This window comes from Malus domestica, chromosome 03 (genome assembly GCF_042453785.1).
Source record: "Malus domestica chromosome 03, GDT2T_hap1".
NCBI classification, from domain to species: Eukaryota; Viridiplantae; Streptophyta; class Magnoliopsida; order Rosales; family Rosaceae; genus Malus; species Malus domestica.
This window is the reverse complement of record NC_091663.1, coordinates 11,613,984-11,625,089: the sequence shown is the minus strand read 5'-3', so window position 1 is coordinate 11,625,089 and position 11,106 is coordinate 11,613,984. Positions and strand designations below refer to the sequence as shown.

At 39.4% G+C, this 11,106-nt stretch overlaps 1 protein-coding gene across 1 annotated transcript; it reads left to right on the top strand.

Annotated features, from left to right (window-relative positions):
- The first annotated feature begins 6,152 nt into the window (after nt 1-6,152).
- LOC103423332 (probable CoA ligase CCL7) lies at nt 6,153-9,563 on the top strand. Its single transcript, XM_070818984.1, has 6 exons — nt 6,153-7,336; nt 7,826-8,015; nt 8,675-8,820; nt 9,072-9,139; nt 9,221-9,323; nt 9,401-9,563. Exons 1-6 carry the CDS (start codon nt 6,320-6,322, stop codon nt 9,512-9,514), a joined length of 1,638 nt encoding a protein of 545 aa, XP_070675085.1. The 5' UTR covers nt 6,153-6,319; the 3' UTR covers nt 9,515-9,563.
- Nucleotides 9,564-11,106: the final 1,543 nt, after the last annotated feature.

Here is an 11,106-nt window from a genome sequence, read left to right as displayed (position 1 = left end):
CTATTAGTTTATCACAAAAAAATCTAAATTGTCTAACTGACCGACACTCTTATAGACTCATTATATCACTTTTATAGACTCATCTTACCCTTATAAATTCATTATTTTTCTTGAAATTGATTAGAATCATTAGAAAAACAATTTTTTGCATTTCCATATGCCTAACCAATAAATACAACTTCTACTATTTCCCTGAAATTATATATTTTCACTTTTTCCCTGAAATTGAGTCCTTTATCCTAATCTAATCTAGACCCCCAGATTAATTTATATTTTCACTCTTTTTCTGAAATTATATAAATTGTGCAATTGAGTCCTTTATCCTAATCTAATATGGACCCTCCATCTTGATTCTCACTCTCTGTCACGCTGCCACGTGGCAGCCCACTAACCCTCACCCTATCTCTCTCTCTTTTCCCGAGTCCCTCTCGGACCCCTCACTCTCTCAGAGTTCTCAACTCTATCTCTCTCTTGAACTCTCGTTCTCTCACTCCATTTCCCCGATCGCACCCACACCCAGGCACACCCAAATCCGTCCACCATGATGCCAGCGCAGCATCTCCACCATCCTCCTGAACTCTCCCTCCCTCTCCTCCGTCTCTGGGAAGCACGGCGACGCGCAGAGGAAGCTCGACTTCCCCGATTGCACCCACACCCAGGCACACCCAAATCCGTCCACCCCGATGCCAGCGCAGCATCTCCACCACCCTCCTGAACTCTCCCTCCTTCTCCTCCGTCTCTGGGAAGCACGGCGACGCGCAGAGGAAGCTCGGCTTCCCCGATCGTACCCACACCCAGGCACACCCAAGTTTTCAGGTGAGATCCGACTAAACCCTATGTTGATTACCTCTTGCATGCGTGAAATCTGAAGTTTATATGTGAAATTGATGTTAAAAATCGTGTTTTTGCAAGGTTTTTGGGACGAAATCGGCTCGGGAATAGGCACACCATCTCCGGGGTTCTTCTCCGACGTTCGGCTCGGAGTCCGATTGCATCGTTCAAAAAAATTTCGCGATATTATCGATAATATCGCGATATTTGGACGAAAACCATTCGGATACCACTTAAAATATCCATCCCCCGAAAAACCGATAATATCGGCGATATTTCGCCGATATTATCGGCATTTTCTTCCATGCTTGCGCCTCATGGATGATTTTTTGTCTTTAAGAGAAATGATAGGTAGAACAGATTTGTAGAGTAAATTTGCATACTAAATGCCACTAATACAACGATAATTTTAGGAGGAGACACGATTTGGTTCGGTGCAATTTTGGGGTAAAATTAAGGGATGTGATATCCACACATCTTATTTTACTTCTCACACACCTTTTTACTTTTGGACCGTCGGATCGGATGAATTGAAGAAAATCAACGGACATAAATTATCAAGGGGTGTGTGAGAAGTAAAATGGGATGTGTGGATAGCACATCCCAAAATTAAAATATAACTTTTCGCGGTTCAGTTTTGCAGTTTTGAAGCTTGAACGGAAATGGATCAAATCGTTTGGTTGTGGTTCGATTCGGTTTTAGACAATTTTAGTTCAATTTCAGATCATTTGTAACTAAATGCTTTATGCCATTAATAGAGCCCAATTGAAGAAAATTCATGACCAACACACTAAATTCAATTTGAAATAAAGTTCAACATCAAAACCGCTTATGGTATTACTTTAGTATAACCCAATTGAAAATTTTTACCATACTAAAACTTCAGTTCAAATAAACTTCAGTGTCAAAATGCCTTATGGCATTTAGTAGTACAACTCGAAAATAAATTATTCATGCAACTCAACAAAAAAGTTTTGGTGTTTTGACTTTCAAGTGACTACGCCGAGATGCAAGGAGGGGGATGACTATGTCGGGTTTGTTGTTTGGTTAAAGATGAGTCGATTGGTGGTGGTGGATGATGCTGAGATGTATGGAGTAAAACGATCGTGGCAGCGAAAATTCGGGAAAAAGGTGAGCTCAAATCGCCTCAAAACCGTGACCAAACGAGGAGAACTTAAGGTGGGTCTTGTTCAGGGGGATGAGAGGAGATAGATGGTGGTGGTGGCAAGCTGATTCGAGGCCAAAAATGGCTGAAAAATCGGCCTGATAATGCTACCAGTAATAGGGTCGGCCCGAGAGTCGAATAGGGGATTCGGATGTTAACTGGGCCAACCTTCTTTCGTTACAACTCCAATTCAGCAACGGTTTTTGCCTACACGTGTGGGATTGAGCTCTATCCAACCAACTCAAGAGTTACCCAAAAGGTTGAGTAAAATTGGAAATGACAAAAATGCCTCTCAATACACTTTTCTCAAAAAATAGTGTTACACTTACTATCTATTTGTACCATTATTTATACCATATTTCTAATAGAGCTAGATCTCATCAACACATGTAGGTTCCATCTCTATAGAGAGATGGTATAAATAATGACCTAAATAAATGGTAAAAATAACATTTTTGTTTCTTAAAATCAAAGAATCTAACGAACTAACTTTAATTTAAACCTCCGAAAAACTTTTAAAATGAAATCAAATACTAAAATATGAGATCGATATCACAATCTCATTGTTTTCTATTGTGGATTCATCTTTTATTCTAGTCATTTGGAAGTTGCCAATGGTTGGGTGGCTTAAGGTTAATATTGATAGGTCTTGAACCAACACACATGCTGGATTTGGGAGATTTTTTTCGCTCATCGGAAAGCGGGGCACTTGCTGCTTTTGCATCTAAGGTAGATTATGAACATATAGTCAAGAAAGTGTCTACCTTGCTTATTGATGAAGGTAACGATGGTAAGGCTTAAAAGGTTTCTATATCTGTTACAAAAAATACATGGATAATCTATTTTAGTGCTATTGAACATATGATTTATGATTCTAGACAAGTATAATGACACACCCCAACCTGGAAAGGTCGAAGCATGCTGGCCGTCCCCATGAGATGACGTAACCATAAGGGTAAGTGATGTGAAAAAGTGAGTAAAATTTAACCCTAAAAGTGCCTAAAACAAAAGAGTGCGCGGGTGAGCGAGATTGCACCCATTTCACACGTGATAGTAGAGCATAAGGATAATACAGTAATTAGGGTGAAGGTTATACCACTAAGGTACCCATCTACTAAGATTTTGCCAGAGTCCTCGTTTACACGTAAGCACAACTACTTAACCTGGAGGGGCGAAAAACAAAGTTGAGTGGGTCAGCAAAACAACGTTTTGTAAAAACCTTTGTCTTTGAATATATTAACCTCTTGCCGTAAAACAAGTATAGTTTCCTTAAGACATGTTACGTAAGTATGTAAACAATAATACAACAGCATTATAACCAGAAATATGCCAAGTCATGATATATAAATGCCACAGGAATATAGTCAAGTGATAATCAAGTATAGCTAAGTGCTCATCCATCTAAGCTGACACACAAGTTCGAACAGATAGTTTCTGACACGAACATGACTGGGTGTAATCAATATGCTCTAGTACTACGATCACGTGAAGACTGGTGTAAAAACACATCACATACAAGTCGGATTGCCTAATGCAATCTACCCGACAGGACTGGCACCTAACTTGTATCCAAGGTGAGCGAATAGTGCGGATGTGAACATACATTTGAAGGACTGGCCCTCGCCCTAGGGCAAGTACTAACACCGGGTGCAGCAAGATGAGCATGTACAAATATGTATGAATGTCATGACAGTAATATCACAACCATATAGCAGCATTTATCATAATTTATATCACACTAATGATACTAGGAAATATAGGCGTAAATGAAGTAAATATGCATTTATGGAAACTATAATATGTATAGGTATAAAAACAAACTACCTACTCACAGATACGCAGTCGAAATGAAGCCTCCTAGCTTGGCTTAACTCTGTACGTCCCCGGAATACGTTCCCCTATACGTGAAATTACTAGTTAACTTAATTTAATAACAAATAAATGGAAACTTAAATAAAACCTCCGTAGTGATTGTAAGATCTCATATCGCCCAGGAAAGTGATCCTTATATGTATATTCACATCCCTACCTAGCATGAGGCCTTTTGGGAGATCACTGGCTTCGGGTTCCGTAAGAACTCTGAAGTTAAGCGAGTAGTGCGCGAGAGTAATCCCATGATGGGTGACCCATTGGGAAGTTTTCGTGTGAGTTCCTAGAAACAAAACCGTAAGGGTGTAGTCGGGCCCAAAGCAGACAATATCGTGCGACGGTGATGGAATGGGCCCGGGATGTGGTGGACCTCGGGCCAGGATATGACAGATTGGTATTAGAGCCTAACCCTAGTTGTGGTGTGACGACGAGGACGTCGGGCCCCTAGGGGGGGTGGATTGTAAGATCCCACATTGCCCAAGGGAGTGATCCTTATATGTATATTCTCATCCCTACCTAGCATAAGGCCTTTTAGGAGCTCACTAGCTTCAGGTTCCGTAGGAACTCCGAAGTTAAGCGAGTAGCACGCGAGAGCAATCCCATGATGGGTGACCCACTGGGAAGTTCTCATGTGAGTTCCCAGAAACAAAATCGTGATGACGTAGTCGAGGCCCAAAGCGGACAATATCGTGCTACGATGGTGGAGCGGGCCCAGGATGTGGTGGACCCTGGGCCGGGATGTGACATATAAGCCTTAAAACCATCTATAAAAATTGTCGTGAGTGTTGCCAATAGTAATGTTGCCCTCACTATTAGGGAATGCACTGTTTCCCTTTCTAATACCCTTGATCTTGATACCATACTTGTTGTTCCTTCTCTTGATTATAATTTATTATTTGTTGCTCAAATAAATGTCACCCAATATTGTCTTGTGATTTTTTTACCTTACTTTTGTGTTTTTAATGACATTTGAACTCACAAGACAATTGGTATTGTAACATCCCACATTGCCCAGAGGAGTGGATATTCTAAGCCGGGGAGTGGATCTTGTAAGCCTTATATGTATATTCCCATCTCTACCTAGCACGAGTCATTTTGGGAGCTCACTAGCCTCGGGTTCCATCGGAACTCCGAAGTTAAGCGAGTTCACGTGAGAGAAATCCCATGATGGGTGATCCACTGGGAAGTTCTCGTGTGAGTTCCCAGAAACAAAATTGTGAGGGCGTGGTCGGGGCCCAAAGCAGACAATATTGTGATATGGCGGAGTCGAGCCAGGGATGTGGTGGGGGCCTGAGTCGGGATGTGACATGTATGGTGTTAGAGCAAAAAATATCCTCTTTCTTGCATCCCATAGTACCATGAACGCCCATTTTTTTCAAAGTCCTTAACTTTTAAGACTGTATCCCCATGTCTTCATTCACTTTTTATAAATAACATTCTCCAACTCCTAAAACCTACTTTTGAAACTACTGAAACAAAGAAGTAACTTCACTTTTGGACTTTAAACAAACCCAAGTCATACGTGTGCAATCATCAATACCAGTAACAAACTAATGAGCAACACCTAATGTAGCAGTCTTAGATGGTCCTTAAACATCAAAATGAATTATCATAATTCATTACTCTACTACCACTTACCTCAAAGTTTTCACTTGTATATTTTTGTCTTAAAAGAAATGACAATGAGACTCTTTCAAAAGTGAGATTCTTCATAGATTTTTTGTTATCTCATGTTTTTGACACAATGTTTTATAATGATGACATGAAAATTATTGTTAAATTGTGAAGTAGCGAAGAATCTATGGAGAATCTACTTTGAGAATGTCTCCTTAGCATTTCTCTTTGTCTTAAAATAAATATGCAAGAGAATCTTCTTTAACATTTCTATGTGCTTTAGGATTTTCTTCATTTTCCTTTTATTTAAACGGACACGATTAAATCATGTAAAAATATTTTATATAAGATAGAATGAAAAGTGCGAAATGAGAACAAGGAAATAAGAAGAGAGAATTCTATCCTTTTTTTTTTTTACCGCTGCGCAGATCGCATCAGTTTCCCCGCCCATCTGCCATTTTCCTGATCACTTTTGAAATCAAAAGATAAAAAATAAAAAAAATTAATTTAAAACCCATCATTATATTAGGTTATGTAAGGAGACTAAATTTAGAGGTTAAATTTGCAAACTAAATTATATATCATTAATAAATATAAGCATATTTATCAATGTTTTCAAAAATTTATCTATAAATTTAATCTTCTTAATATTATCCCATTGTATTAGAAGCAGAAAACAAAAAGTTACTGGTCATGCATGTCGATATAAACCAAGTACTTCTATGATCCCGCACGCTTTGCCATTTCTCCATTCCTCTTTTGTCTTGTCGTCAAATTGTTGTAAGTCGACTCGAAACAACTCAAACTTACCCATTTGGAACTTCTGCACTGTAACCCCCAATGGAGAAATCTGGGTACGGCAGAGATGGCATTTTCCGGTCACTCCGGCCGCCGCTTGTCCTACCCAGAGACCCAAATCTCTCAATGGTCTCCTTCCTCTTCAGAAACTCCTCCTCTTACTCCCACAAGCCCGCGCTCATCGAAGGCGAGTCGTCCAAAACCCTTTCCTTCTCACAGTTCAAGTCCAAAGTTATCCAGGTATCCCATGGCTTAATCCATCTGGGCATCAAGAAAAACGACGTGGTCCTTATTCTCGCCCCCAACTCAATCCAATTCCCCATTTGTTTCCTCGGGATTATTGCATCCGGCGGTATTGCCACCACCTCCAATCCCCTCTACACTGTTTCAGAGCTGTCCAAGCAAGTCCGGGACTCTAATCCCAAGCTGGTTATAACACTCCGGGAGCTCTGGGATAAAGTCAAGGGCTTTAATCTCCCAACAGTGTTCTTAGGGTCAAAGGGCTTATCGGGGAAATCCCACGTCGGATCAACCTCAAAGATTCTAACTTTCCATGACTTGGTCGAGTCTGCTGGGTCTGTGTACGATTTTCCATCGGTTAACATTAAGCAGACCGACACAGCTGCCCTGTTGTACTCTTCAGGTACAACAGGGGTCAGCAAAGGGGCAGTTTTGACACATAAAAATTTCATTGCCTCGTCTCTAATGATCACAATGGATCAAGAACTTGCTGGGGAGATGCACAATGTGTTTCTCTGTGTTGTGCCAATGTTCCATGTGCTTGGGATGGCAATTATCACCTGTGCGCAGCTGCAGAAGGGCAATGCTGTGGTGTCGATGGCGAGATTTGATCTCGAGAAGACTTTGATGGCTGTTGAGAAGTATAAGGTTACACACTTGTGGGTTGTGCCTCCTATAGTGCTTGCCCTGGCGAAAAACAGTATGGTTAAGAAGTTTAACCTTTCGTCGTTGAAGCATATCTGTTCAGGGGCAGCTCCTATGGGGAAAGAGTTGATGGAGGAGTGTGCAAAAAAATTTCCTCAAGGTGTAGTAGCTCAGGTACTTAATTATCATGCTGGTTTTGATTGTTTTTAACCTGTAAGTCCGATTAATTTGAATGGTTCGGTTATTTGATGATATCGACATTGTGTTTAGAGTTTGGTGTTTGATTGAACCAAATGGCTATAGGCTACATTTTCTTGAACTAAATGCAAATTTTCAAGCAGTCATGGTTAGGTGAGTTGGCTAAGGCACACACCTTTTTGCACCCAAGTTCGAATACCCCCTTCATAGATTATAGTAGTTTAGAATATGATTTGTCAACGATAAAAAGGGTGCAAGTTTCTAATGTGTGAAATGTTGGAAAAATTCAAGTTAGAAGTAATTGAAAGTGGACTGCAACTTAACCCAAAATTCAATTCATGTGAGCTGAGAAAATTGGGTGCAGTAGAGGTTTTGAACCGAGTTTTGCAAAGTTGAGGTTTTTTTCATGTAGTAGCTAGGAGGATAAAACTTCCTCACTGATTTGGAAGTTTCCTTGTTTTTCAGGGATATGGTATGACAGAAAGCTGTGGAATTATTTCGGTGGACTATACGATGGCAGGGACTCGACATACTGGTTCAACTGGTATGCTTGTTTCGGGAATTGAATGTCAGATAGTCAGTATAGATACACAGAAGCCTCAACCTCCTAAACAGTTGGGAGAGATATGGGTTAGGGGCCCTAGTATGATGGCTGGTAAGTGTGTTTGTCAACATTCAAAAATGGTCCTGCACACATGAACATATTAACTGTCTCACAGAAAGAAAATATTCTGCATTTTTTTATAAGAGAAGTCGCATTACTAACAACGGTCCTGCAATTTAATTTGACAGTTGATGGCATCTGAGGTTTATGATTATGATTTTCAGTATCCTCATTAATTTATTAAGATGCAAAGCTCTAGTGATGATGCTTTGTTCATCCCAAGCCGGGCATTGCATTTGCCCATATAATAGCATACATGAGCACTAGAGACTCTTCTCCATAAGGATCACATTCTCTTCCCGCAAAATGTTCACTCTTTTCCTCGCCGAAGAGTTGATGCGCAATGCTTCCAAATGTTTCCATGGTGTAAATTTAAGTTGGGTCTGCTACAATGCAATAATAACAATAACAATAACATAACCATGCAGGAATTTATTTTCGATCTGAATTTCAGTTAACTTGGGTCAATATAATCTTCAAATATAACAAGCCTGCAAACCTTTGTTGCCTATTTGGTTGTGTTAAGTCTAATTGGTTCGCCTCTTGTGCAGATATTATTATGATATTTGTTCAAGTTTATTTAGCGTTTCAAAGGTTTTTGCTATAATCATTCATATATGATAACACCATGATTGTTAAACTCATTTCAGGGTATTTCAACAACCCGGAGGCGACCAACGAGACTATAGATAGAAATGGTTGGTTACATACAGGAGATCTTGGATACATTGATGAAAAGGGACTACTTTATGTAGTTGATCGAATCAAAGAGCTTATTAAGTATAAAGGTTTCCAGGTAAATTATTTTGCTAGAGTTTATACAATTGCTACAAGAAATTTCTGCTGGTTGTCCCCGCAAATTTTGTAGCTATATTTTATGCATAACAAACACTGATCCCATGCTAATTTTCCTTTAACATAATTGTCTCTGCAAGTAGAAGTTAATTAATACCTTTCTGTTTCCTTTTTTCGGAATGGATACATACGCTCTCCGCATATGTAATTGTATTCAATCATGTTTTCTTTGCTCTGTTGGTCCTCTGCTAGGTGGCACCAGCTGAACTTGAAGGGCTGCTAGTTTCTCACCCTGAAATATTAGATTCAGTTGTCATCCCGTAAGTTTGGCACATACAAAATTTGTCCTAACCGCCTCATCTTGAACTTAATTTACCGATGGGTTTATTTTCGTCCTGCAGGCTTCCTGATGCTGAAGCTGGTGAGGTCCCCGTTGCATATTGCGTACGCACGCCAAATAGTTCTCTGACTGAAGAAGATGTCAAGAGCTTTATTGCTAATCAGGTAAGTGGGAAATTTCAAAGAAGGATTACTTGGAATCCAAATCGATTTCCTTGATAACGAAATTGCTCTTGTGGCAGGTTGCATCTTTCAAACGACTACGAAGAGTAACATTCATAAAGAGTGTCCCCAAGTCAGCATCAGGCAAAATCCTCAGAAGAGAGCTCATCGAGAAAGTGCGGTCGAAAATATGAAATTGTATCATGGACCTCCTCATTCATCTAATGTTTCCTTTTATCTGGACGACTAGTTTGTAGAGGCACACTACATGTTCCGTAACGATCCCATCTCCAACACCTGTGTCCGCAAGCGTGCGCTGTCCGATGCAACAAATGCACGCTAAAAGAGTAACTTTACAATGGATCCATGGAGTGAGAGAGAGAGAGAGAGAGAGAGAGAGAGAGAGAGAGAGAGAGAGAGTAAACGTTTAAATTTAGAAAAGAAAACTATGCTTAAATAAGCAAATTGACTTTTTACCCATTGGAGCAGCAAAGGTTGATAGAGGTTGGCAAAATGTAGGATGGAAAATTCAGAAACTTTACAATAGGGAAAAATTGACTAATTATAAGAGTTTATGGGATAATTGGTGGAAATAAAGTGTATGGGAATATCGGCCAACCTCTACTAGTTCAAGAGGGAAATTGGTCAATACTTCTACTATTGAAGTATAAATGGTTTTGCTAATTTCTTAGAGTTCAAGAAAGTTGAATGGTAGTTGAGTGCGTAGTTGTTATTTTGTCACATAGTCTTATAGGACATGTGGATTAATTAAGTTCATATTTTGTATATGTTGTACAAGAGTCATAGCTCTATTACTTGTCTTGGTCCTATAGAGAGATAAAATGTAAGGCTGAGGTTGTACAAAATGAGAGAGTGAGATTTCTCTTTATGTACTCGTTGCTGAGCTCATTAGCTCATTGGTGAGAAATGCAATAGACATTCTCTAAAATTCTCTATGTCCTTCTTCATTCTTCCTAGAAATCCAAAAGGGGAAATTTCTCCAAGCTTTATTCTATCTTTATGAAAAATAAAATACAAACACACAAATAATATACACTATAGCATGGCCTCAGAGCCAGGTTCCATCAGTTAACTAGGCATGGAATCTGTGCGATTTCTAATTGAAACAAAGAGGTGAATCGAACCTAGTAAAGCTCGTGTTTCTTTAGATATGTGTCTCACATGGCAAGATCTAGCAGTAACGAGTTGCGTGCACTAACTACTTATGGCGAAAACTATGAATTTTGGAGGATTAGGATGAGAACAATACTCAAATGTCATGGGCTATGGGATCTTGTTGAAAAAAGGCTTGAAATTCCAAAATGTAAAAATATTGAAGGATGAACTCATTGTTGAAATTACAAAAAGCAAAGAAGGATAATGAAAAAATTGTAGTTGCAGTGAAGACTTCTTTGAATGAAAGATTGATGAAGGATGCAAAGGCGTTAGGCCTGATTCAAAGGGCTATCTTAGACGAAATCTTCCTCATAATCTCCAATGAATAGACTTCGAATGGAGCTTCGGACATCCTACAACAAGAGTTCAAAGGAGATAAGCAGGCTAGAGGTGTAAAATTGCAAGGTTAGTGTTTAGATTTTGAATAAACCCGTATGCGTGATGATGAAGCTTTATCTGTTTATTTTACTCGATTATTTGATCTCATAAACCAAATGAAAAGCTATATAAAAGAGATTCCTAAGAGGAATGTACAAAAATTGTTAATTAGTTTGCCCAGATCTTATGATTCAATATGCTCAGTGATTGAACATTCAAAGAACCTAGATAC

Excerpts from the sequence above, each read along its gene's own strand:
- LOC103423332 (XM_070818984.1), top strand. The coding sequence starts at position 6,320 with ATGGAGAAATCTGGGTACGGCAGAGATGGCATTTTCCGGTCACTCCGG. Across the intron at positions 7,337-7,825 it reads CTCAAGGTGTAGTAGCTCAG|GGATATGGTATGACAGAAAG; the intron begins GTACTTAATTAT and ends CTTGTTTTTCAG. Across the intron at positions 9,140-9,220 it reads TTAGATTCAGTTGTCATCCC|GCTTCCTGATGCTGAAGCTG; the intron begins GTAAGTTTGGCA and ends TTCGTCCTGCAG.